Below are 27,623 nucleotides of genomic sequence, written 5' to 3'. Positions count from 1 at the left end.
CCTCCTCCTCCTTTTCTTCATCCTCCTCCTCTTCCTCCTCATTTGATCAGGAAGGCAGAGCGCACGCTGCTGAACGTAGAAGCCGCTGCAGCGTTCCTCCTCTCACTTTCTGACAACAAGGTCTCCTCTGACTGGAAATATGTTTTTCATGGACATATTCTGCCATCCTCTCTGGGCTGCCTTGTCCGCACTGCTGGCTCTCGTTGTGCGCTTGCAGCGCAGAGCCATCTGGGACCCGCAAGCCTGCTCCGTGCGGCTCAGAGGGAAGACTGCCATAGTGACAGGGGCCAATACAGGTCGGTTCACTTCTTGCAATGACTCCTGACGCGGGACTTTCTGGCTGTATTATCTCTGTGAATCTGGCAACAATGTGCAGTGCGTGCTTTGATTTGTTCTGTTGATAATGAGGTGGCGATTTTTAATCTCTGCATCATCAGACATTCAACAAGTGCTCACCGTGAATTTTGAGTTTATTCCTCACTTCGTAAGCGCATCATTTTTAATTTCCTTGAGGGGAGCAGAAGGGGGGGGCGTCGCAGCACCACATGCTGCTGTCCAGCCTGCCGCTGAAGTCTGGCCTGTGGGAGTTCAGTCAGTCATGAATGTGCAGAATAGGCACTACTTTATAGATAAACATAACAAAGAAAGTAGTGCACCGAGGTAAATTATTAACAAATTTAGTTTTTACTGTCAGTATTACTCCACTATGCATCGACCCACAATTTAAATTATAAAAGCTAACCAGGAAGTTTTGAAGCAAATGTTCCACTTTTTTTTTTTAGCAATCTCTCTGTTATTATTATAGGCTTGTTAATTAATTTCCCAAGTATATTTTTCCTATAATGGTCAAATCTAACAAACAGGTGTAATTAATGAAGATTTTTGGTTCAGTCAACTGCTTCATTCATTGTGTGTTGTCAGTCTGGTACACATTTTATTGCATTTTATTTTATTGTATCTTGAAAAGACAACATTGCTCTTCATCTAAACAGCTTGAATAAAGTTATAGTGAAAGGTGAACCACTGATGGGTGACCAGAAATGAACATACAGACATAAAGGTTTCAGTTTTCTCTTGGACTTCTATTTTTTGAGAGTAATTCCTAAAATTGGGTTACATGCACAGATGCAGTAGTCTAAGCTGTCAATCATTCTAAAATAATTTTGCAGGCAAACTGGTGTAATTTCACTATTGAAGGTAGAACTGGGGAGACAAAGCACACTGCAGTGACCTAATCCAGGGATGTCAAACTCCAGTCCTGGAGGGCCACTGTCCTGCAGTTTTTAGATGTGCCACAGGTACAAAACACTGGACTGAAATGGCTTAATTACCTCCTTCCTGTGTAGATGCGTTCCCCAGGGCCTTGCTAATTACCTAATTATTCTATTCAGGTGTGGTGCAGCAGAGTCGCATCTAAAAGTTGCAGAGCAGTGGCCCTCCAGGACTGGAGTTTGACACCTGTGACCTAATCAGAACTTAATCACTGGCAGATGTTTACCGAGAAGCAGCAATGATAGTCAGGCTTCTAAATTTAAAATTCAAGACAGACGCTGTAACAAAACATTCAATATACAGGGGCATCATTATTTAAGCTTTTGTACAAGATGGAAAATGGACGGCAGTGGTGTCAATTTAGTTTGCATTGTTTCCTGGTTGTACTCAAACATATTTTCACTTTTAAATTAGTAAATCAACATATTTCTAGTTTAGAAAGTGTCTATCCACAGAGTCCCACAATGCCAAAGAGGGATTTAGTGTTATCATCAAGGTTTTTTATTTTTTATTTTAATTTGTTAATTAGAACTACATTGTATCTTAGAAAATAGACTTTTCATTTGAAATCACTCTGTGGAAGACATAGTCATAATTTTTACCAAGCTTCCTGGAAAAGGTTCCCCCAGAAGAAGTTGTATTTAAAAATAAACGTAGTAAAAAGGAGCCAGACTAGTTTTAGTTTATTTTGTTTAGGCTTTTTTGAATATGATTTTTAAGAGGTGAATAACTTCCGAATAGATTTGTGCTTGAGAAATGTCCTGTGTTGAAAGAAGAATTTCTGTTTGGGGTTTCGCTATAGCTTAGCCACAGCAGCGCTAATGCTAACATCAAACTTGCAACTCAGCAAAGCTTCCTAATCCAGCTTTAGTTATCAAAGCAAAGGTTTACATGTAACCTCAAAATAGAGTTTATAAGTTTCTAAGTTTATCGCTAATGCCTCTAGCACAAACTAGTTCTGTCATGTTTGGATGGAGGTTGAAATAGAACCAGAGACAAAGATGTCGGGTGGATGTTTAATAAAAAATAATGATGCCAGATGGACACCGAAAGCAGAAATAAAACTGTAGTCAGGAACACGAGGAGAAGCATAATGGGGAGAATAAACAGGAGTAAATTGGATTTAACAGGATTAAATGGGGAGATAATGGGAGGAACCAGCCAGGAGTAAAAGTAGCAGAAGTGTTGAAGTACTGGGAGAGTGAGTGTCGGAACAAATGACCTGGGCTGATTAGCCAACGGATTTGCTTGTCGCACAGAGGAGTGAATGAAAATAAACCCCAAAACAACACAAGTTCCTGACAAATTCTTGTTTTTTTATACTGAAAGACAACACAGATGACCAAAAAGAGCTTAATCATTAAAAAAAAAATGAATTAAACTTTTACTATAAATGAAGTAAATTTAAAAACATTTTTGGACTAATTTAAGTTTTCTATAGAAGTACCTAAACCAAATGTTTGCTCTTTAAACACCGTCTGATCTGTAAGGCTTGAAGTTTTAATAACGAGTCAAAAACTTATGGGGGAAAATATACTTTGGAGGACAGTAGGCTTGTAGGAACAGCTCCATCGTGTGTTTTTATTAAGCTCCTTAGTCCAAATTATTCACAGCTGAGATGTAGTTGTTGTCCTGAAACAACAATCTCTATTTTTGTTTGAAAACTGAAATGTTTTCAGGGGCATTTATGTCATGGAGCGCACTTAGGATTCACACTCATTTGTTAAAAGTTGTTTCAAAAAGTTCTAACTATGGGAAAACCCTTATCTCTGACACAGAAATTACCCACTTGGATGTGATTAAGATGGTTTGTCATCACTAAACTGCTGTGGGGAATAACAAGGAAAACTTTGGCTGACAGGAAGACCTTTAGCTGGATCTGTTTCAACTTAGCAAAATAAACATGATTTATGTTCATCTATCAAACTGGTATTCATTCAAGCCAGTACAGATGATTTCCCCATCATAATCTATTTAATGGAGATGTTTTACGAGTAATTGAACTTTTCTATTCTTGGTAAAATATGACATTCTGACCTTACAAGGATTTTTTTGTTGTTGTTGTAGTTTAGCATAGCCAAGCGAGTGCTGATGTATTTTAGCCTTTACAAGGCTGAATCAACATGGCAGTATTGACAAAGACATTGCGCAATTTTAGAGTACTTTACTTGAAGGGCATTCCGATCAGAGGTTAGATTAGGCTGTCATGGTTCAAGCGAAGTATTTTTGGAAGCTATCCTTTGTCCGGATGGCTAAACCAGATTTTCGTCTTATAGCTAACTAGTGAGCTCATAACAGGTTCCGTGCACTAAAAAAAATTATTTACTGCTTATAAAGTAAAAATCTCTTTCCTCCAAGCGTCACTAATTCTTATAACTGTCCCAGTCACACATGGCAACACCACGTCACTGACGATCTGCAGTATTGCTTTTCTTTTCTTTTTTTATGTTCTTTATATTGTCCAAATGTATTGCGTTGTCCTCTAACCAAATATGCTTAATGAACTTAACATTACATCTCATCAAGAAAGCAAGGCTTCATTCATCCACAAGGTATGTGGCTAAAAGTTCAGCTGTCTCCCTCTCTGCTGCCTTTTAGCTGCGTTGCACACTTCACATAGCTGGCACAGGAATCTTATCCAGCCATTGATCTCGATAAACACTGGGCTGTTTGCCTCTTGGGTAAAGTCCTACAATCAACGAGAGGCCGCAGGAAGATTAAAAGTGAAACATTTGTAGGGGTTTTAAAGGCCAGCCTCACTGTGTTGGAGCAGATTGGATTTAAGATTTTTTTTTTGGGGGGGGGGGGGGGGGTATGAACAGTCCGGCGTACATGCCAATACAGTGCCTTGCAAATGTATAAATTTGCAATGTTTTGTCCAGATACAACCACAAATTTCAATTGTACTTTAGGAGATGTTATGAGATGGACCAATACAAAGTAGTGCAAAACTGTGAAGTGGAAACAACCAGAAACAGAGTCTTGGATTATTTAAATATCAAAATTGCACCAAGCATTCCTATTCAGCCCCCCAGACAATACTTTGTTTAAAAAACAAATCAAAACACACACACACAAACTTTTTCTGCCACAAGTCTTTTGGAGTATGACTTTGCCAGCAAAGATTAATATTTTTGCTAATGCTCTGCAGATTAGCCCAAGTTTTTCGAGACTGGATAGAGGAGTGTCTGTGAATACCAGTTTCCAATTGTTGCCTCAGGTACTCAACTGGATTTAGGTGAGGACTTTAACTGGGCCATTAAAACACATGACTATGCTTTGTTTCATGGCAGGCATGTTAAGGTTAATTGTTTTGATGAAATGTGAACCTCTGCTCCCTCCCCAAGTGCAACCACTCATAATGCCTTTAAGCCAGTGGAGATCATGGCTAACCGTTTTCCTGTTTGTAGATTATCCAGCACGAGTTGCTGATTTCTGCAGCTCTGCCAGAGTAATCATGGGCCTCATGTTCTGATGGATGGTCATGTCTTTGTATTTTTTCATTTTATAATGATGGGGGGCGAGAGGTTCAGAGCTTGGGATGCTGATTTAGCCCAACACTGCTTTCGACTCTACCACAACTTTCTCCCATCTCGTCGTGTTCCTCTGTCTTCATGTTGCCGTTTGTTCACTATTGTTCTCCAACTTGAAAGCCCTTCGCAGAAGTACTAAAAATACACTGGAATTAAATTACTGGTACACAAAAGGACTATTTTCTGCTCTAATAATGTGACTATGGTATAAAAGTGAAGACAAATCTACAAACACCGTGCTGTTTTCCTTTCGCTTCACCTTAGATATCTTTGCTTGAATGTTATTTCCTTTATAGTATTGAGGTTTTTCTATCTACAACGAACTGAGATATGTTTTTAGAAAGCAGCTTATTTGTTGTTTTTCATCAGCTGACCTTTATGTGACCGTGACAGGTTAAACATGTCTGTGTTCTTCTTTTCTTTACTCGGACAGGCATTGGGAAGTTCATTGCCTTGGACCTGGCACGGCGTGGGGCGCGGGTCATCCTGGCATGCCGAAGCGAGTCCCGTGGCACAGCCGCCCTTAATGAAATTAAGCAGACTACAGGAAACGCAGACGTCCACCTGCGCATTGTGGATCTCTCCTCCATGGAGTCGGTCAGAGAGTTTGCGAAGAGGATTCTCGAGGAGGAGAAAGCACTGCACATACTCGTGAACAATGCAGCCGTATCAGGTGACGCAAACGTAGAAATGAAAATGCTTGCCACTGCACAAGCAAACTCCGTGTTTACTCCTGACAGGATTCCGCAATCCCTGTCCGGCAGCAGCCAACTTTGTAGCATTTGCAAATGTGGACCCAGAACTGACCCTTTGCTAAAGCAAGCTAGACTCTGCTTCACATGAGTTAGGGTTGTCTGTAAAGCAAAGAGTTGAGGACTAACTGGAATATGAACTCCCCCAGATCCCCAAAGAGCCCCCTGCTTGTTAAGTACCATCTGTTAGGCATATGAAAGCAAAAAATATGCCGTTCCAAAGGCATGCCAAAAAAAAGAAGAGAGCCTGACCCTCACTTTTTTGGGAATAAATCCAAATCCACTCTGTGAAAGCCATTTATTTTTGCTTTAACTTCGCACCGCAGAGTAACAGATGCATTTTTTTCCGGTTATCAAGTGATGAGAGCGACTAAGGTAGCTCTCTGTGTCTAACGGCAGAGTCTAATGTTTTTCTCTTTTTTTCTCATTGAATGGCGAGCTGTGAGGCCCAAGTTTGGAAATGTTTATTGGCAGCTGCAGGAAATTCCATTGAAAGTTATATTTGGCGTTTAGAGGTTAAAAACAGAAAGACCACCACAGAGACACAGACACGATGAAATGATTAAATCAAGCAAAAAGACTGATAAGGCGAGTGATTATTGGCAAAACAACATTGAGTTAAAAGAAATCCATCAGTTAGACGGGATTTTGATGCAACCATGATTAGATTAGCATGGAAACACTGACTGTATGTATATGTTGTAATGAGAAGGGCAGAATGATTAAATAAAATGCTGAATTATTCTGAAGTTAGGGCCATACATAAACATAATGTTAGTGTCCTAATTAAGTTGTAAAAAACAGTATTTCTAAAATATGTAGCAGTACTTTTCACAATTAATGATAAGAAATATATAAAATATAAACAAACTCAAGTAAAATTTGCTAAAACTGAACTAAAAAAGCAATTTCTGCAGGGATGATGAATATGATGACCATTTCTTAAAACAGTCTGCACTAATCTTTACATCTGTTGATGGCAGGTTTGCCCAGACAGATGACTAAAGACGGCTTTGAGGCTTCCTTTGCCACCAACCATTTAGGACCATTTCTGCTCACGAATCTGCTGCTGGGTAAGGCCTGCGTGTTTTCTCTGTAACGTCATCAAATCCAGTGATTTACATCATTCAAAGCCTCTGCGTCTTCTCCCTCCAGACCTCATAAGGCGCTCCGCTCCGGCGCGTATCGTCACCGTCAGTTCGCTGAACCACAAGAGGGGTAAAGTTGACTTCTCTCACTTTCATGGCGACAACCTCGTGTACAGCATGGATCAAGTCTACAATCACACCAAGCTGCATAACATCATCTGCACCAATGAGCTGGCACGAAGGTTACAGGGCACAGGTGAGGTTAATGTCCAATAAGGAGGTTTTTTTTAAGGTTTTGTTGGCTCTAGTGGCCTTTATTTGAAAGTAGTTTGACAGGAAATAGGGTAATGAGAGAGGGGGGAAGACATGAGGCAAATGTCACCAGGCCGGGAATCGAACCTGTGACCACCGCCACGAGGACCAAGGCCTCATTACGTGGGTTGTGCTTTGCCACGGCGCTACCGCAGCACCCCCATCCAATAAGGAGTTTGATGATGATGTTACCAGCAGCGACGCACCAATCCACTTTTCTCGTATACCGATCCAGATATCCGAGGTTAAGTATCGAAAAACACTAATCGGATACAGAAAAACGGCACTGAATTGACTTGGAACATTTTTTTTTTAAAACACACACTCAAATACACCATTAGCTTCACAAGAAGTACATGTAAAAAAAAACAACTTTAATTTGTTCAGTCTGTGCAATTAGGAGTAAAACAGGTTGACTACCTTGATCAAACGTAAAAATGAAAACCTTCTTTCAAATGGTGTAATAAGAGATTATAAATATAATGTAAAATAATTCATAGAGTTAGGCTGCATAGATCTGCCCTTGCACTTTATCACCAATACCCAATCTGGAACCTTTTTCAATATCAGGACTGATGCAGATATTGGTATCTGATCTGTGCGTCTTACTTGCTACTAATTTACTTGGAAATACAGAAAATTCTGGGTTAATACTTTAGCTTGAAATCACAATCTCAGCGTTTCATTTTTACATTTTAAAAATTGACAGTCACATAGTGGGATTAGCTCAAAAAAGATTTTCCCAATTTCCTTTTCCTGCTTGCTCAAACATTGGTCGAGGAGGTTAAGGAGGTTGGACCCTCCCACCCCACCCCACCCCAAACGTGGCCCCCTTCCTCATCTGAGATGAATCCTATGGAGAACTTTCCGGCCCTTCTTAAACAGCAGTGAGGGAAAACAGTGCAGCTGTCTCCGAACAGCATCTGGTAGGGCGCAGTTGCCACTAAACAAAATCCGTCAACAAATCAAGAAGCTCACTCCAGAAAGCAAAGGCATGCAACTGCGAATGGAAAAACTTTTCAGTTGTTTATAGTTCTCACTTTAGCAGAAACAAATGAAACAAATGAAGAAATCACATTTTGTTATTTAGGCGCGTCTTTAGTCTGGACACTGCAAGGGCAGATCTATGCAGTCTGGATGGGGTTCAGTGAGCAAGAAGAGAAGAATGTTGGCGTAGCACCAAATGGAGACCAAAGATGGAAAAAAAAGATTTTGGCCTTTAGTTTTTGTGTGTGTCAGAGCAAAAGTGTTTAATATTGGGGTCACTCCAGGGTGTGTGTATTGCACACTCACCAGGTGCAATGAATTCTATAGTATTAAGAAGTGGATCATCCCAATACTCAGTTTCTTAATATTTTTGCTCATCTCCTAGTGTCTCATCACAAGCTGAGTGTTTTTCAAACAAACTTCCAGTAGCGGTGCACAGCATAGAAAGAACGTTTGGGAGGCTGTTCCAGGGAACCGACCGTTTTAAATTGGCTCTACCATTTCTCAAGAAGGGCACATAAAACGGTATATTCAGTCAGAAGTACATATTTGACTAACAACAACTGTCATCTCTCTGCAACTTGATAAATGACATTTAAATAAACATTCACATGGGTTTGGCTATTTGTTAAGCTTGCATCTTTAATTTTGACCCTGTGAGAATCAGAGGAAATTCACAAGGACTGTAGTCTTTTGCAAGCTATTTCAGTTTTGAAAACTTGGATTATTCTCTACATTTGTTAATTCCCGTAAGAAGAATGGTTCGTCTTTAGCAACCAAAAATGAATGTACTGTATTCTTGTCAGCTCTTACCTTATTACAAATTTGTAGTGGTCCAAGTCATTGTTTTTTAATGTTTTCTCTTGTGTCCCGACAGGCGTCACAGCCAACTCCGTCCACCCTGGGGTTGTCATGACGGAGGTGATGCGACACTATCCATTCTGGCTCCGTTACCCTTTCAACCTCATCGGCTTTTTCTTTTTTAAGGTAAGAGCGTTGTTTATTGCTTCCAGGCACAGAAACGCGCACAAAAGGTTTTAAAAACATTACAGCACTGCTTATTTTTCAAGTCTCATCCTGTTGGATCAGGGTCTCGTAATCTGAGACACAAGTCTGGTTTAGTGCATGTGCAAAGATGGAGTCGATCCACAATACATACATGAAATGAAAAGCACGGGGTTCCGTCTTTGAAATATGTCCCGTCGTATTAGCATCCAGACCACATCTTAAAAAGCGTGCACACGTTTATCTGAGCATATCTTGTTTCTTACAAACACTTTTAAATCGTTGTGAAGATACGATCGCCGTCTGCCTCAAAACTCGTAAAGTGAAGGTCGCGCATGGGATATCTGGAACGAATCAAGTTCAAGGGCAGCAGTCAATAATCAGAGAGAGCAAAGCAGAACTTTGACCTGCTGTAAAATTGCACAATTGATGGATGATGTCTGCACAAAGGAAACTCGGCAGAAAAGTAGAAACAGGCAAGAAGAAAAGTGGAGAACATGAAGAGTGTAAATAAATGGGCTATTTACTCTGAGGTTATCTGCAGAACAGATTTTCTTAAATTCGTAAAAGTCTGTGAGGCCCACTGAATAATCCTCCTCCAAAGAACACAGCATGTGTCATCCTGTACAACTCCTACTGTTGTGAATGACTTTATATAAATCTCTGACCCAGGGGCCAGGATAGAAACGGTGAAGAAAGAAATGTGATTTCTTTCACTTTTTTTTTTTTTTTTTTTTAATAATTTAGATGCAAAATTAAGACTTTTTCCCCTTTAAAATTCATAGATGAAATATCTCATTTACTCTTTGTTTTGTAGTTCTTTCAGTTTCTTTAATTTTTTTAAGTTACAGCTACAAACTTCAAAGAGCATTTGCTTTTTGTGGAAAAAAAGACATTTTTATTCCTTGCATTCTACTCCGTTTTACACATCTCACCCATTTTATTTTTCAGCTTTAAAACTTTCACATCTTTTTCTCTCGCCTCACAACTTCACACTACCTTCTGGTAGCCCGCAGCGTAAAACCCCGATGCTTGGATAGTTTAGCGGCAGACGAGAACCTGCACCTGGCATTAAATTTTTTCCAGATGGACACGAACTGAATGACTCAAGGAGAAAGTGTACAAAAAATATTTAATCCCAGTAGCTTCAGTGGTGTCTAACAACCAAAACAAGCAATCTGGATTTTGTAACAAACAGCTGTAAAGAATGAAGTTTAGTCATCTTTTTTTTTTTTTTTTTTTTTTTAAAGAAACCTCATAATACGAGCTACAGCATGGATGCTAAGCAGGCTGGGTTGGAAATAAACATCTTAGCTTTCAAGTGTTTCTGTATTTCTTTACTGTGTTCAAGGTTTTCTTCTAAATTATGAGGTGCTAACAGAAGACTTGCAACATTATCCACTCCCTCTTAGCATTTCTGCTCTTCGTATTTTTTTCTCTAACCCATATTGTAAATCTAATTTTGAAGTGTAGATGCATCCTTAGTTCTTCTACTTTCTGTTTTATGAGTTATGCATGCCAGTGTAGCAATGATTAGTTGGTGGTTAGTGAGGTTTTGATCAAATGGAGCAGAAAACAGAAATCAGTTTGAGGCAAAATAACTTGAAGTTGTCCTCTTCTGTTGTGGCCTTCTCATCTTAAAGGAAGAGTTTTGACTCTTGTTTATAAAAATGCTCCAGTCGCACCACAGTGGTTTGCAACCGGCTCGTTGCTGCCTTTTTGAACAAGTCTGTTGTGAATTAGCGAATCAGTTCGTTGTTTCCTGCTTGGTGACGTAACTTCAGCTTCAGATGTTTTCACTTTTAGAGTGCTTTGATTCACTCATCTCTGCAGAGGGGAAATATTGTTTCATTTCCTCATCAACTATAAATCCTGAAAAGAAAAATCAGAAAATTTGCAAAAAGCTACTCTGTGATTAGAAGAAAAGGATCAATACAAATCTAAGAAGATATCAATTTTATCTCTGAAGAATAAATGCTATTATCACAATTATTTCATAACAAAGAGTTAAGAAATGTTGTATTTAACATCTTTAGGCAGCAGATCTATAATTGTGATTCTTTTATCTTCTTTTTTTCCCCAATAACATTTACACACAGCAAATCTTTCTCTATATTGTTGTGAGTTTGCTCTGAGGAAAGACTTTGTTTCTTCTTGTTTGTGTTTTTTTTTAGCTAAAGATATTGTTTAGTCTTGGGTTTAAAAATGCAAATTAAATGTAGTAAAAGGAGTGGTCTTGAATAAAGTCATTCTTTTGTGGATCTGGATGTACTCTAGGACTTAAAGTGAAGCTACAAAAGGAAATTGCCTTTTTTTGTCCCTCAACTCTAAAGGTTCATGGTTGGAACTATTCACAGTCATCTGGGTTGACAAAAAGTCTATTTCTGTTTGAAGAGAAGTTAGCACCGTCGTATTTTACTTCGGGTGTGGTATTCTTTCAGTGACCTGCAGGTAGCAAATGGTTTAAGTTTTGTTTCCTCCAAGCCTTTCACAAGTTTTTGATTTTTTTTTTTTTTTTTTTATTAGTTTGTTTTGCCCAGACATATGAGACGGACTAGTCTCAGGCAGGTTCTTCGCTTCAGGTTTACACTAATCTTTGTAATGTTCCTGCTGCCCCTTATTTTCTTCAATTACCTGTAACTGCCTTTTCAAGTTGCGTAATGTCCCTTAAAACCTTGCAGGTAGTAAATTTCAGGGAAATTTATCCAGAACAGCTTAACTTTAGTTTGGGTTCATCGGATTCTCGATGGAACCTCAAGAAGACTGAAAGCTGAAACCGAATGTATCCCAGCAAAGTATTGGCACAATAATCCCACACACTTGTGCCACCAGGTTATGTTCCTTTCGTAGTTTTTCTTTCTTACCAAAAGAAAAACAATCAGGTGTTTTTAGGGATTTCAAAGGCTTGGAGAGCCACAATTTTTTTTAAGGCAGTTTTTACGATGCTGAGAAATCACTGTTGTCTGAGAACACAGCCAAAGCAAAACAAGCTCATTCTGAGACCATCCTATTTATCTCTTCAACAAGCTGCTCTTTGGTCTGTCGATTTGCAATATGGCGGAGATTTCACCAAACTTCCTATACGGCCTCATATTCACACCTGTCGCTTGTCAGAAATCTACCTGCAGAAGTGGGTTTGTTTGCTGCACATGGACTCTAACTCTGCCGTCATTGTCTCCCTCCACAGTCGCCAGAAGAGGGCGCTGTCAGCCCGATCTACTGCGCCGTGTCCGAGGAGCTGGAAGGGGTGACTGGGAAGTACTTTGACAGCGACTGCTCCCTGGTGCTTCCTGCCCCTCTAGCTCGGGACCCCGCGCTCGCCGTGAAGGACTTTGAGTTCTGCGAGAAGCTGACCGCAAAGCTCTAAAAGCAGCTGTCCGACAAGGACTGAGAACCAGACAAACAAAAAGCGAGATACAGTGGGTCAGCTGGAACTGTTTCGAGCAGTTTACGCACCATTTCCTGCCAAATGAACCGCCATGATTGTGTTATTAATACGTTAAATGGCCCAAGTTTTGCCATGAGGTTACCTTCTTGTGCCTTGAAACCTCTGGCACATTTTTGCAACACGTCTCTCAAGAATTACTCCAGAACCTCCAATGCATGATACAATCACTTCTCTTTATTGTTTGATTCATTTAGACACAACGAAACATTTATAGCATTCAGTGCTCTTCTGAACAATTTACACGACTTTTCTCCCTCCGGCGCCCCTGGCCTCGCTATTTGTCTGCAGAGACACCGATTTAAAAGAAAGGAGGTCACATAACACTTTTCTAATCAAGGACAAACAAGATGGCGCCAGTTACCTTTCTGACTCTGCTCCACTATTTCATGGATGATCTCTTCGAGCACCGGAGCCACGTGATCCACCTGTCTGGGTAAAAGACGAACAGCTACCTCCAACGTCTTGTCCTGGAAACGACGCACAAAATAAGACATTTTTTTAAAAAGTTAGAAAATAACTGACGTTTGTCACCCGGACGTTGAGGACGAGGCGGGCCGCGTGCTCACAGGATTTCTGTCGTGTTCCTGCTGGACGGTGACCTCTTCGAACTGGCCGTCCTCTGAGCGAGTCTCCATGTCTTTCTTACCGTTCTGCTGCTGACGCACAAGTGCACCAAAAATAGAAAAAAAAAATAAAGAATTTAAAAAATTGAGGGTTAAAAGTGGTGGTGGGATAAAAAGAGATAAATCTTAATTTGTTTTATGAATAAATTCTTCACTTTGTTTCTTTAGTTAACCAAACAGTTAAAAAAAAAATTCTAAATGGGATGTGGCCCATTGGTGGTAGAAATTTTGGGTGCCGTCTTATTTCGTGCCTTTGCACGATGCCGTCTGTGTGACACCCAACTGTCTCGGGTATGAAAAGGAACCATCCGCCACTGAAAGATCGACTGCATCTCAAATTATACCCACTGGGGGGGAGATTGATACCTGCTTTGGCAACCAGTTTTTTTTTCCCATCTGTTTGCTGGACTCTATTTTATCCAGAACCAAAGTAAATGGAAATGGATTCTAATATATTTTAAATGAACAAATACAAGAAAATAAACTGATATGCAAGTCATGGTTTAAATGAGTTGGTTCTTAAGGTATGGGATGAGATTGTAATTTGGCCTGAATTAAATCGACTTTTCAGGTGTCATGTACTTTTTATATTATGTCGTTTTTGACTGGATCGGGGTTTTAAAGCTACCAGCTGACTCCACTCTGAGACATGGTAGTGGCACCATCATCCTGTGGGGATGCTTTTCTTTCAGGGTGAACAGATATGCTTGTTAGAATTGATAAAAAGATGGATGGACCAAAAACACAAAGCAGTCAGTTGTTTTTTTTTTGTTGTTTTTTTTGTTTTGTTTTTTAAGAAATAACTATTAGAGGTTGAAGTAGATATCTGACTGAGGCAGAGGTTCACCTTTCAGGTTGACAAAGTATCTTCATGTGTTAGAATAGCCTAGTCAAAGTTCAGAGCATGGACATGCTCAGATAGACACTAAGAGGTGCTAGAGCACCTGCATTTTTTTTCCTCTGGACAAAAAAAAGTGCCCTTCTGAATTTTGTTGTTTTGGTTTCTGCAGTGTATACAGAAACAAAAAAATAATTTAAATATGTTTTTCAACAGTTCTCAGGGTTTGTAGTTAATCTCACTAATCTGCATTCTCTAAGAATATCTGCCATTTCTCACACACTGACTATATGCAGAAGTATATATATAAACTAATTTTGCATTACTAAGGCAATTAGCGGTTCCATGTTCCTCACAAGGTGCTCTTCTTTTCCACCTGCCCTCCCGAAATGTCTGGGAGGTACAACTGGTTCAGAACTAAATCCATGTGAGAAGTGATGGCTACACACACACTGACACAGATTCAGATACTCTCTATGTTAGAGTGCACTTGACTCTAAATACATCTTGTATTAACTCTGTACTATTCAGTGGTGTTCTATTTGTTATTGTACACATGTCTGTTGTTATGGTTTCTCTGCTTTTTTCTCTCTGCGGGTATAGAAACTTCTAGGGTGTTCTCTGGTAATCTCTCTGTCCTTCTTTCTCGCCACTATTCTTGCCTCTTTTCACCCTCTAAACCTTTTCTGCCACCATATTTCATCTTCCTGTCCATTACATTTGGAATAAACCAAAAGTAATTTCTAAGAAAGTTTTTTCCTGTCACTTTTACTTTATGAACTACTTTGTATTTGTTTGTTGTGTCTGTCATTTCTTTCTCTAGGTTTACAAAAAGACTCAATAAGTGTAGATCGGTTGACAAAAGGTACCAGATAACATATAAACAGAAAGGAATAAGTGGTGTGTGGGGAAAAAAAATCGTGTTATATTAATCATCTAAAAAACTTTCTGTTTCGCACCTAAACTTACCCATTTCCAGAAGATTTAGTCAGAAATTGAGCTTTCACTGAAATATTAAATAATTCCAAAATATAAACTTTCAACTTGAGAAATACTAGCAGATGATTAACTGATTAACGTTCTGTAACCAGTTTAACCCGAGCTGAGTACCTTCATCTGCAATAGCTCCTTGGGGCTGAAGAAGGTGATGTGTCCCTCCGTCCTCTCTACCACTAGAGCCAGCAGGCACACCAGCACCACGCAACCCGCCACTGCTGCACGCATGCTCATCCTCAGCTCGCCTGCACACATGTACACGCGCACACCTTTACGCTGCGCATCGATTCGCTCAGTGGTGCACAGTGCATCGACAGGGACCGACAAAAGAGCCGGAGCGAGCGGCGGGCGGCCCTGGGGGGCCAGACAAGCTGCAAGCAGAACTTGGTGAATGCTTGAGAGAATGATGTGGCAGTGAAAGCAGGTCAACAATCGACAAGGAAAACTAAAGCTGATAAAAGCAGAGAGAAGGATGCAAGAGGATCCCCTGCTTATGTAAGGGAAACGATGGTCGACAGATAAAGGAGATAAAAGGCAGGGAGAACTGACAGAGATGAGAAGGCTTTCTGTGGGGGGCAGAACAACAAATGGCTCAGCAGATAAGATGGACAAGGAGCTGGAAGGAATAAGGGATACTTGCATCAGCGACAGAGATATCCGCACTGAACATGAGCGGACGAGAAGGGGTCAAAGAGCAAAAGAGGCAGGAGTCAGAAGAAAGGAGCGTGAGGAGGAAGCCCATAGAGAGAGAGGGAAGCGGAGGAAGCCATAAGTTACTCACGTGCTGTGTGTCAGCCTCGGTCAGTTGTTTGGGGAAGTGTTGGTTCAGATGAGCAGGGCTCCACGGGTCTGAGCCTCAGCCTGTCCCGGTCAGCCTTTATATCGAGACTTCTCCAGATCCCAAAAAGCTTTGTTGCTGTCCTCCCTCACATCCGCTCCTCAACGAGCTCCTTCAAGGACTCTCCTCCTGGCTCCTGGAAACACAGACGTTACTCGGTAATCTGGCTTTTTGTTTTATTAGGGTAATAACTTCACCGGGCTGCTTGTCAGAATGACAAATCAGCACACAGATAATGTCAGCAGGGGTCAAGATTAACTTACATCCCTCTCCCCTGTGCATTATTTCACTTAAAACACACAGGCAAATTCAATATTTCTCAAATTAATTTATCATTGCTTGTCCATTACATCAATGAACCAACTCAGAATGTGTCTTAACGACATACTAATGTGTCCTACAGTTTCTTTTGGGTCAAATAGCTGAAAGAAATAGAAAAACAGGGGACAATCTGTCCAAGGAGGCCAGTCATAAATTAACTTCTCCAAGTTATTATCAGACACAGTGACATTTATAACCCGCCTGCAACGGGTGCTTGCGCACATACAGACCCCTGCATATCCGTTGCTGGGGAGTTTCAGGACTCTGAAGAGCTTTATTGATGTTTTCCGAAATATGACACTCGACTGTTTTCCTGTATGGTGGCAAAATGGCACTCGGGGTCTGCAGGAAGGAGGAACGTCCAGTTGAAAATAGTTTTGTTGTTGTACTTGGCGAGTCAAGTGCACAGCTTCACGCGTCTTCTTTTGCACTTTTTATGACAAGCGACAACGGGACGGAGAAATCATTGTGACATTCCTCCATCTCTCGGCATCTGAATTTTGTGTGTTTACTTGTGATTTTTCTCTGCCCAGGGTGCAATGATTGCACAACAAATAATGTTAATGAATTTAGAAAACAAGAACTGGCAGTGCAAGTTTGAATTCATGGTGATTTTTCTCTCTTCCACACAAGGCTAACCTTATACACAGATTTATTTAAATATTTGACTGGAAAAACACAAACCGCTTGATTTTAATTTCTTTCAACAAGCTTCTGATACAGTTCTGACTGGATATTTCACCAAATTAAGTCGGTATTGGTAAAGTTCATTTAAATTGAGCACTTTCCTGAGACTAGAAGATGCTTAAATCACCACCTTCATTTTTCACTTTGAATCAAGAACCAATGGACTGAGAGCAACTAGGGAGGAGTATTTATTATAATGTTTATCAATATTGTGAAAGATTTTTAATCATGAAAAGAATTTTGAGTTTTTGTGAAAATTATAAATTCCCAATCATGTTTGAAAATCCCTAAAATTTACAGTATCGTCTGAACTGACAGTATTTTTTCATTTTGAATTCATTGGGAGCTTCAGTAAATATTGATACATTTGAAGATATTGTTAAATTCGGTTACTATGAGCAGTTTAGCTATAAGATCCCTCCTTCTTTGTGTAACTGATGCCCTGAAGAAGCCTATTTCAAAATGAATAATTTTTTTAGGAGGAGAATTTGCCTAAAAAGGACCTTATATATACTTTTTTATTGACAGTTTTATTATCATAATAAATACCACTATATATGTTGTGATAAGATTTTACGAACATATCATTCATCACTTCTGCCAGCTGTAAAAGAAAAATCCAGAAACTCAACAGAAATTAGCAGCTGGAGAAGCAGAAGAGTTTATTTTTGAGAGTCGTCATTCTTTTAAACCCGAGAGCACTGTATCAATTATTTACACACAGGTTGATGTTTTCAAGCCTTTGTTCCTGATAACTATTATTATTTTTCTTATCTAAAAAAAAAATGAAAATTATATCTAGAATATCACATCAGACCAAAAAACAAAACAAAACATAATGCAGAAATGAGACCCCAAATAAGGTTCTGCCTTTAACCTCATACAGTACTGGACCACGTCTGCCCGTAAGGCATAAAAAAACATGAAAGTGAATTTGAGTTTATTCAAATTTATGAAACAACATTGTTTTTCACCAAAATGAAAATATCCATGATTAAATAAATAAAAGATATCAATGATTATTTTGTTATCTGTTGAATCTTGGAGAAAATATAGGAATCTCGCGGTGTTGTGTAGATCTCGCGGTGTTTCGAGCACGTTGCAACGTGCTGAAACGTCTACGCCGTCTCTTTCCTCAGAGGTGAACAAGCAGAGCAGACACGCATTGCGTGGTTCTGCTTATTCCCTAATAAAATGGTAAGTTTAGGGTGATAAATCTGCTGGCAGTAAGATAACAGATAAAGCAATTATGGAATATTTTTAATTGTTTATATTTCACGGGAATGTTTGCTTATATTTGTGCGTTTATTGCAGCACAGTTGTAGGCCTTCTGTAGTGTTGAGGCGCGGTTAGCAACCTTTGCTTAATATTAGCAACTAAACTTTTTTCCTTATTACCAAGACGTATGTAAATCACTTGGGATAAATATACGTGTACCTTTGTTAGTGGCACCACTTTAGACAAAAGCATGTATGTGCTCTCTCTTAATATTCTGAGTTTTAGTTGGGCTGTTAGCAAAAACTAGCAAGTAGCATCTTCCAGAAGGCCTAGACCAACACGTGGGTTCGTCATGAGGACTATCCTGTTACATGGATCGATATGCTATTCAGTCTATTAAACATTTAAACTATATACGATAATCATTGTTCTATTTAAGTTATTCTTTAATAATTAAATTTAATATACCCAAACTAAGTCTTTTAATATCAGATTGGTAACCACGTGTGGACTTGTAAACACTTCCGCTGTTCGGAAAGTTTCCCCAGTCCTGCTGTCATTGTTGAGTTTAGTCGTTCAATCTCGTAAATCTCCGTTCTGCAGGTTTTGCTGCACGTGTTGTTCGAGCATGCTTCGGGCTACGCGCTGTTCGCCGTCAGAGAGGTGGAGGAGATCGGCATGCTGCTACCTCAGGTGAGTGCGTGTTTGTGTGTGTTTCTGTGGCGCGGTGCTCCTATATGCGCTGGACTCACACAGTGTGTGTGTTTGACAGGTGGAGGAGAGCGTGTTGAGTCTCGGGAAGTTCAACAGCATGGTGAGCCTGGCCGCCTTCTTCCCCTTCAAGTCTGCGCAGGCTGCCCTGGAGAACATGAACGCCATCTCTGAAGGTTTGTGTGTTACAGCTGCTGCAGGAGAATGTAGGGTATCCTAAGCAGAGCTGCACTGATTCGACTGATCACAGCAGATTTTTATCAATTAGATCTGCTAAAGCAGTTTATCTTTAAAAACTCACCCAGATCTGACCTTGTATTCTCTGATATTTTCCTGCGAGTTCCATAATATACTGAATTCTTCAAAGATTAAGCGGAGAAGCTTAATTATAAAATAGATTCCCTTTCATTTCTGAAATCTCACCCCTGCTAAAGCTGCACTTTGATCTAAAATTTACTTCTTTTTTTTAGTTTTATATCATGTTATGTTACTCCCTCTTAAAATAAAACGTCTGAAATGTTGCCATGATTCTTTCTTGCGTTGTTTGAGAAATCCTTTAATCTCCCTTGGCAACCGTGCTGTGCAGGACATTTGTTGGACCTAGCGCCTCCTTCGAGAAGTAGCTCTTCTTTAGAGATGTGGTTTCCAAGCTTCCGACTGACGAATCGGAAGCTCGTTCAGACTAGCCAGCGAAAATCGGCAGATACCTGGTGGAACTGTGCATCTGCTGAGCTCATATGAACGTCTCAATGTAATGCTAGTTAATAGAATAGAAGAGCTATGTTGTGGTGACTTTCTGAAGGTGGAGTTTCATAAAGAGGAGTAGTTTTTAAATTTGACAGAGACCCAATTTTAAGGTGTTAAACTACAAAGTAAAATTTCTTATGTTACATTTGATATATGCAACATTTTTATAACAACTGAAGGTAACATAGTTACTTGATTATGGTATAAAATGGCACCATGAGCCTGGAAAAAAAAATACTGCCCCTTTAAAAAAGCAGCAGCATGATCTGGTGTAAAAATCTGCCAATAACCAGTCAGTCTTGGTTCATCTCTGCTCCTCAGCTGTAATGATGCACTTTAATCTGTCAATCCACTGAATTACTGTGATGACAACCTAATGTTGACCCTGAACATCTGAGGAAAGCAACGTTAGTTATATATTTTTTTGTTATGTGGTTAATGTTTGTCTGGATTCGATTGGCTCAAGAATCTGACGTTTTGGTTTGTGTGCAGGTGTGGTTCATGCAGACCTCAAGCTGTTCTTGGAGACAAACCTTTCTCTGTCTGGAAAGAAGAAGGCGGTTTTGGGGGTTTCCGATGCCAAAATCGGAGCTGCTCTTCAGGAGGAATTCAGTATTTCCATACAGACCGGAGGTGCAGTGGCTGAGATAACCAGAGGTGAGATCATAACCAAAAAATAGCAAGTTTGGAACAAAGGCAAAAGTAGATAATTATTTTTATGTGGTCTGTTGTGATGCATCCTTATCCTGAAACTCATGAAGGTCTATACTGAAAATCTGAACAGCCACAAGAAGATTTCACTTTGTCTTACCTGCCGGTGAAACGTCTCAACCCGTCTCTTTCATCCCGACAGGTGTGCGCCTGCACTTTCACTCCCTGGTGAAGGGTCTGACGGCACAGGCCGCCTCCAAGGCTCAGCTGGGTCTGGGTCACAGCTACTCCAGAGCCAAGGTCAAGTTTAACGTCAACCGGGCCGACAACATGATCATCCAGTCCATCGCTCTGCTGGACCAGCTCGACAAAGACATCAACACGTTCTCCATGCGAGTCCGGTGGGTTTACGGTGGAAACCCACCAATCGATTAATCATGATGAATCAGTTATTTAAATAATCGTCAACTAATTTAGTGGTTGGTTAATTGTTAACTGGAGAGACTCTGGAAAAGGTAATTTTCTAAAAGATAAACACAACAGACCAGTAATTAAGCCAAGACTGTACAAAAAAAATATAGAATCAAAGTTTCCTCCAGAAACTTTCTAAGCCTGGTGGTTGGGCGCTAGCAGCTCGTCATGTTTTTGAGTTAAAAATGTTTAAAGTTTACAGGAAATTTGAAAATATCACTTGACAATTATGTGTTATTGAAATATTTGGAGATTAATACCTGAACACCAACTATAAAGTCTTAAAAAATGCAAACATTTTAAAAAGACTTTAATAAATTAGCAGCACTTAGCCTGGTGGGGGCACAAGTAAAGCCTGGTGGCCCGCCAGGCTTATAATATATTGGGGGAAACCTTGTACATTTTTACATTTAAGATGAAAAAAAAAAAAGGTTTTGTAAATATGTTCTACCCTGAACTCCTCCAGTTTCATAATAAAGTGATGTTTTTCATTTGGGAAATAAAAATGCAATACCATTTACTTTATTTTTTTAAGTAAATTTTCATATTTTAATGTAATTCTATTATATAAAAAAAACTTAAGTAGTTAAACAAAAACAAAGCGGCAGACTTTTCTATCACATTAGTCATTATAATAATTGGTTTATTAAATTAATCGTTAGTTGCAGCCCTGGTTTTGATTAGTTTCCTGAGCTTTTTACGGAACTGCATGATCATGACCTTTTGTTCAGTGATCAGTTTTCACACCTAATCCTCCTCATGCTTACCACAGACCGAGCATCAGAATACTGTCTGTATAGAAACAGGAGGTACATAAATCTCCAACACTGGTGCAGTGCTGGCTGATGTCTGGTAAGGCAGCTTTGTTGGGTGAGACATCGTGAATGAAGGTGTAGCTGGTTAGTCATAGGTTTATTTATACTGTGGTTCTGATGTCTTTTGTTTATATTTGGGGTTTCTTTTTTGGCAGTGAGTGGTATGGCTACCACTTCCCGGAGCTGATCAAAATTGTGACGGACAACTCGATGTACTGCCGCCTGGCTCAGCTCATCGGCAACAGGAAGGAGCTGTCGGAGGAGAGCCTGGAGAGTCTGGAGGAAGTGGTCATGGACAGCGCCAAGGCTCAGGCCATCCTGGACGCATCGCGTTCCTCAATGGGTGAGCGAACTGAATCTGAGCGCGACCCACACCAGAGCGCTGGTGAAGGTTGGGCAGCTGCGGCGTTAATTGTGGCCGAATAAATCATTCATGGGCGCCGTTAAAGAAGAGAAGCTTGTATGGAAAATTATGTGTATTTTCCAGGTTTTTTTTTTTTTTTTTTTTTTTTTTATCGAATAGTTAAAAGGTTTGGCATGCAGTTCCATTCAGGCCTCTTTCCTTTGCATTTATATAAAACTTGAACCTCTAATCTCACGGTGAGGCTGTAGTAACAAATGGAGCACGGTTAACGCACGTTCCTGTTCATGAGCTCTGAATGTAGACACGCTGACGTGCGTTTCATTGTGTTTGATGGGGACAATTCACAGAAACAGAACAAGTCTGTAGCTACTGCGTCACACTGAAAGGACAAAGCTGCAGCTAATAAGCGGAGTGGAACATCAATCCTTTGGAAGAGTTTTGTAGGGTTTTTATTTATACGGTTTTCTCGGTGTAGCCGGGCTCGGCATTACTCCACCTGAACTCCAGTAAAACTCAGCTGTGTAAACTGGAGATGCCTCAGCAGTTACAGGTCAGCCAAATTATGGCGCATTTATTTATTCTGCACAGAATTGAATATAACAGTTCAGAAGCTCAGAAAGTACCCAGCAGACATCAACGACAAAGAAATAAAATTTAAACAAACCTGCTGCGCCGAGCAGTCGGCTTGTTAAATGTGCATGCCACACCTTTCAGTTTCAAAAAAGGTAAAAATAAATAAATTACCTTTTTTCTTTTTTAGCATAGTGTAGTGTGTGTAAGATTCCAGTAGACGGGACAAAATGTGTTGGTTATCGAGCCCCTTTTTTGCCCACCTTGGACCCCCAATTGTCCTTGGTGCCGAACACAGGGGGGCAGAGAGAGTCTCTCATAAACCTGTAGTGACGGCTCCAGTCCTCACTGCGGATCCTGTCGGGAGAAACAACCTCGACATAAAGACGGCATTACTGCTGAAAACGTTTGGCTTTTCCTCCCATCGTCTCCTGACTGCCTCCCCTCATCCTCCTCAGGTATGGACATTTCACCCATCGACCTGATCAACATCGAGAGGTTCTCGAACCGCGTGGTGTCCCTGGCCGCCTACAGGCTGGAGCTGCAGGAGTACCTCCGCTCTAAGATGAGCCAGGTGGCGCCGAACCTGGCCGCCCTCATCGGAGAAGTGGTGAGCACCAGATGAAATCCGCGCCCGATGGCGCGTGGGACCGATGATGTTCTACCAAAATCTGTCAATCCCCTGAATCTGTGTGATGAGAAATAAATCTGGTGCTGATGGTCCTGAGAATATATGCAGAGCTTGACTTTAACTCTCAAACTTTTAGCTTTTCAGCAAAGTCAAAACCTTCTTACCTTTGCTGTTTTCTTTAGGTTGGAGCCCGACTGATCTCCCACGCCGGGAGTTTGACCAACCTGGCCAAGTACCCGGCCTCCACCGTTCAGATCCTGGGAGCGGAAAAGGCCCTGTTCAGGTACTGGGGCGCCCCCTCCCTGCTGGGGGAAGAAGTGGCTGCAGTGATGGCAGGGTTGGGCCGGAGCAGAGCAGGGTGACCGGAGGAGCTCTTCCCCCCGGAGTGATCCCGCTGACTCTAACGCAGCCCCACAGTCTGAGCAGCCACAGCAGCGCCGAGGTAGAACACCGACGAGCTCCGATGAAGATAGTTGTTTCTGCTATAAAGAGGGTTATAAAGACAGATGCTTGACTCTTAGTCATTGTTTAGCTGCTACTCTTTAAATGCAATTTAATTAGTTTTTTTGTTAAGTAGTTTAAAGGTCTGATCTGGAAAAAGCTAACTATTCACAGATGAACACTTTGGCTCTGTTCTTAGCTGAGGCAAAACATTTATCATAATTTTTAGACTTTTAGAATGTTAAAATAAAATGAACTAATATAAATTCATTGCACAGGAAGGTCTAAAAGTCTAATTTTACATGAATTTTATGGCAGATTTGTCCAATTGTTGATTATTGATTAGCTTTGAGCAGGTGATACAATTTTTTTTTTGGAGCTGCTATTGAAACCTTTAAGGTTATTCATTTATGTGTTGACTGTCCACAAGAGGGTGTTGTTCAGCTGCTGAGAAGCTTTTGCATTTTAGCTCCAAGGTTGTCGGTGCTTCCACAGCTTTGATTAGGCTGAAAATTTAAGGGGTTAAACTCTAGAGAGAGCTCCTAATAACAATACCAGAGTTTTTCTTTTTGTTTTGTTTTTCTTTCTTTCTAATATTGCATATTTTCCAGTAAGCAGCTCTCTTGGTTTCTGCCGGTCGTGTGAAAAAGCACCTGCGTCTTCCCTCAGAGCTCTGAAGACACGAGGCAACACGCCCAAATACGGCCTCATCTTCCACTCCACCTTCATCGGGCGCGCCGCCGCCAAGAACAAAGGCCGCATCTCCAGATACCTGGCCAACAAATGCACCATCGCTTCGCGCATCGACTGCTTCTCCGGTGAGCTACTGTGAAGCGCCGCTTTGTCGTAAACGTAGCGGCGACCACAATGATGCTTTCATTTTTCGTCAACAGCATTCATCCGTCAGGTTGATGTTGAGATGTGACTTTCTGAGCAGGGTTGCGTATGCTCTGCAGAAAGTTAAACCTGCTTCAGTCCCTGCATTGATTATTTGTTTTGCTGCCTTCCAGAGCTCCCAACCAGCGTGTTTGGAGACAAACTGCGTGAACAGGTGGAGGAGCGTCTGTCCTTCTACGAGACCGGAGAGGTTCCACGGAAAAACATGGATGTCATGAAGGAGGCTGTGAAAGAGGTGAGTTTTTTGTTTGTTCCCCCCCCCCCCCAACTTCTCTAAGTTTATAAATTCTTGGAGACTAGCATAGCTTTAATTTTAACGTCGCCTTCATGTCTAAACGATGCTGTAAATGATGATAAATTATTCCCCTGACATCACGGTGAGGGCAAAAACTGATTTAATGAGCCTGATGCAGCATTTCCAGCGCGTTCGGAGACTATCCGATCCGATGTGGCACTGCTGATTTTAACGGTTTATCTTCCTCCCCCTCCTCAGGCTACCGATGTAGCAGCTGAAATGAAGCGGAAACAAGAGAAGAAGGAAAAGAAACGCAAGAAGCGCGAGAAGAAGCAGCAGGAACTCGCAGAAAACGGGGAAACGAATGGCGAAGCAGAGGTGAGCCGTTTTCATGTTTTTTTTTGTTGTTTTTTTTTTTTTTTTTTTTTGCCCTTGCTGCATGTTTAGATTTGAGACTTGACCCGCGTCAGTGGTCCGTTCTCAGTGTACGACATGCAACATCAACTTCTGGCTCCGAACCATTGGCTGGTCCTTATTAATGGGCTTGATCACTGAAGCGAGTCAGACAATTACAATTAATCAAAACAGGAAATCTAGTAACCATCAGAATTAAAAATACATTTCAACAATCACTAAAACTTTACATTTTTTTCCTTTTTAAGGAGGAGAACGGAGAAGATGACACGCCCGTAGCGAAGAAGAAAAAGAAAAGACAAGCTGCAGAGGAGACCGCCGAGGCCGTGGAGACTCCAGTCAAGAAAAAGAAACGAAAGAGCGAAACGTTGGCGGCCGAAGCAACTGAAGAACTTCCAGAACCAGTAATGTCTGAGAAGAAAAAGAAGAAGAAAAAGGAGGCGAATTAGTGACAAAGACTTTCTATTTTTGTGTACAGTTTTATTTTGTACGTAACCGAGGTTAGTTTATGTAGAATAAATGCTTATGAATGTCATAATTCTGTGTAAATATATTTTGTATCAAATTGAGGAAACATTTGGCACCTCCAGCCTTAAGAACCAGATATCCCTGCTAATTTGTGAGGCTGTGCTACTCTTAGGATTTTGAATTATGTGGAATATCCAGATGCCATGTAATTTAATAGCAGACTCATCCAAACATTTCCAGTAAAGCACATGCCTGAAACGCAAAGCTTTCACCGGTTTATTCTGTGCTACGTAATGGAATCAGTCCTGTGTTTTTATAGTTTTGTTTTTAGGAAGGTGTCTGATTTCTGATTGCCAGAAAGTGAACTACCAGTGTTAAGTCCAGGAATTCCCTGATCTGTTCGGTTATGAGGAACCTTTCAGTGAATCTTGTTTTAAAATCCCTCCAAGTTGCGCTTATTCAAGATGCCTTGAATTTTTGTGATATTTTTGTAATAAAATGTATGTCGAAGCTTCTGTGTTTTAAAGTGTCACCAAGAATATAAGTCGGTATCACCTCTACCACAGCAGGCTGCTAATGTTAAATATTATAATTGGATAACATTCTTTTAGTGACGAGACTGAAGTGGAAGCTTAGGAGTTACACTTAGCTTAGCATTGGAACAATTTATATACATGACAAAAATATCACTTCATCAGAATATCCTGTTTAAAAAGAAAAGTTAAAGCAGATGTTTGCACTAATCCTTTATGAGAATAACATACTTTAAAAAAATATTTTAAATACAGAAGTATTTGTAAGAACGAAATTAAACACAGCTCTACAAATGGATCACCACAAGCTCTATTTGCACATTGATAGGCAGTCTGTTATCAAATGCAGCGCGCAGCCACAATGTGTCCACCGGATTGCGCAGGTCACTAAATGATGGGATATGTTTAATATACACTATTAAATCGCTATTACACAGCTTCAATATCTCACATATCGCTACCAACATGCTCTAATTAGCACACAAGTAATGAATCTGTTTTACGGGTTTCTTTATTAAGGACGACCGTTGACCGACAAGATGTGAGAGCAACCATGAACAATGATCCATTCATTAACGTTACAGCAAAATACCTGCTGTAACATTACTGACGTCACAGTTACCTGCTGTAAAGTTACAGCTTAAGGGAGATTGCGAAGAAAGTTTCGAGTCAAAATGGAGAACAATCAGGAAGCGTCACCTGGGAAAGCTTTCGGATTTCCTCCAGAAAACCTGCTGAGCCCGGTGGACGAGATGCTGGGATCATCCATCAGCGGTCTGCTGCGTGTTTGGGTTAAAAAATGTCAAGTTACAGAAAGTCTGAGGTGCAGGATCAGGCATCAAAACTCAGAAATAACGTGTGAAGCCAACCGACAACTGATGGTTCACAACTCCTCAGTCAGCTCAATGTCTCAACTATAAACCTTTACTTTAATCTGTATTTACTGCCACTGGTGGAGGAAAAATCCCCATTTAAAATAACCCATAGCCTGGTGGGGGTAAAAAATAAAGCCTGGCGGCCCACCAGGCTGATAAAACACTGGGAGAAAACTGACTAATGTCTATAGCTCTGGTTGTAAGCGGGAACCCTGTCTATATCGCCATCTCTAAGTAGGAACATTCTGTATTTATATTTTTATGCAATCTTTGGGCTGCTCTTGGTCCGATCCCTCACCTAGGTCCCATTTGCCCCGGCAGACCCGACCCAAGTAGAGGCACAAAGCCTGCAACGGCTCCTAGGATCACTAGGACACTCAAACCCCTCCACCACGATAAGGTGGCAGCCCACAGAGGGCACAAAACAAAACCAGAAACAGTTCCCTTCTCTGACCTGAACTGATCTGGAGAGAAGCCAGAAGGTGGTGCTCTGGTGTTTCTAACAGTCAGTTTAGTTAGAAACTAAGCTTTTCGTTTTCTCAGTTATTTTTCTCTCCACAGAAGCTACACCTGGTCTGACGTTGATTAGCTGTGGTTGCTTCCTGGAAAAGGGCATTGGCTGACATGATGCTGCCATCACCTGACCGTTCTCCCTCTCATTTTCACTTCCATGAACATGCTAAGTTCTCCTGATCAGTTGACCTGTTGTGACTGCTGCGGGCTCAGTACTGAGCCTGCTTCTGGTTCTGCTGTTGGTTTGCTACTGGTGGAGGGGAGTTCTTCCTCTCCACTGTCACAACATGCATTCTCTGTATGAGGGACTGCTGTAAAGTCAACAACTCAACACAAGTGATTTACTGTCGCCCCCTGCTGGTCCGGGGG

At 40.8% G+C, this 27,623-nt stretch overlaps 3 protein-coding genes and 2 non-coding genes across 5 annotated transcripts; 4 read left to right on the top strand and 1 right to left on the bottom strand.

Moving 5' to 3' along the window:
• LOC106931333 (retinol dehydrogenase 11) lies at positions 1 to 13,519 on the top strand. Its single transcript, XM_015009394.2, has 6 exons — positions 1 to 296; positions 5,239 to 5,478; positions 6,541 to 6,630; positions 6,713 to 6,901; positions 8,822 to 8,931; positions 12,137 to 13,519. Exons 1-6 carry the CDS (start codon positions 140 to 142, stop codon positions 12,314 to 12,316), a joined length of 966 nt encoding a protein of 321 aa, XP_014864880.1. The 5' UTR covers positions 1 to 139; the 3' UTR covers positions 12,317 to 13,519.
• On the bottom strand, positions 12,672 to 15,109 carry mlnl (motilin-like). Its single transcript, XM_088005967.1, has 4 exons — positions 14,956 to 15,109; positions 12,964 to 13,145; positions 12,759 to 12,864; positions 12,672 to 12,679 (listed from the first exon to the last, which is right to left on the bottom strand). Exons 1-4 carry the CDS (start codon positions 15,107 to 15,109, stop codon positions 12,672 to 12,674), a joined length of 450 nt encoding a protein of 149 aa, XP_087862093.1.
• Positions 15,110 to 17,804: 2,695 nt separating this feature from the next.
• Positions 17,805 to 25,843, top strand: nop56 (NOP56 ribonucleoprotein homolog). Its single transcript, XM_015009392.2, has 12 exons — positions 17,805 to 17,897; positions 18,522 to 18,611; positions 18,691 to 18,805; positions 19,869 to 20,033; positions 20,230 to 20,428; positions 21,469 to 21,656; positions 22,706 to 22,857; positions 23,061 to 23,161; positions 23,989 to 24,137; positions 24,330 to 24,451; positions 24,710 to 24,829; positions 25,114 to 25,843. The coding sequence occupies exons 1-12, from the start codon at positions 17,895 to 17,897 to the stop codon at positions 25,312 to 25,314; spliced, it is 1,605 nt and encodes a 534-aa protein (XP_014864878.2). The 5' UTR covers positions 17,805 to 17,894; the 3' UTR covers positions 25,315 to 25,843.
• Positions 22,503 to 22,622, top strand: LOC148159623 (small nucleolar RNA SNORA26). The gene has a single exon (XR_015762971.1). It is a non-coding gene; the product is annotated as a small nucleolar RNA SNORA26 (small nucleolar RNA).
• Positions 24,559 to 24,627, top strand: LOC148159622 (small nucleolar RNA SNORD57). Its single transcript, XR_015762970.1, has one exon. It is a non-coding gene; the product is annotated as a small nucleolar RNA SNORD57 (small nucleolar RNA).
• Positions 25,844 to 27,623: the final 1,780 nt, after the last annotated feature.

The sequence above is a fragment of the Poecilia mexicana genome, unplaced genomic scaffold (assembly GCF_051168715.1).
Source record: "Poecilia mexicana isolate PSO_F unplaced genomic scaffold, ASM5116871v1 scaffold_5, whole genome shotgun sequence".
Taxonomy (NCBI): domain Eukaryota; kingdom Metazoa; phylum Chordata; class Actinopteri; order Cyprinodontiformes; family Poeciliidae; genus Poecilia; species Poecilia mexicana.
The sequence above is the reverse complement of the archived record's forward strand: the minus strand, read 5'-3'. Positions and strand labels throughout refer to the sequence as shown.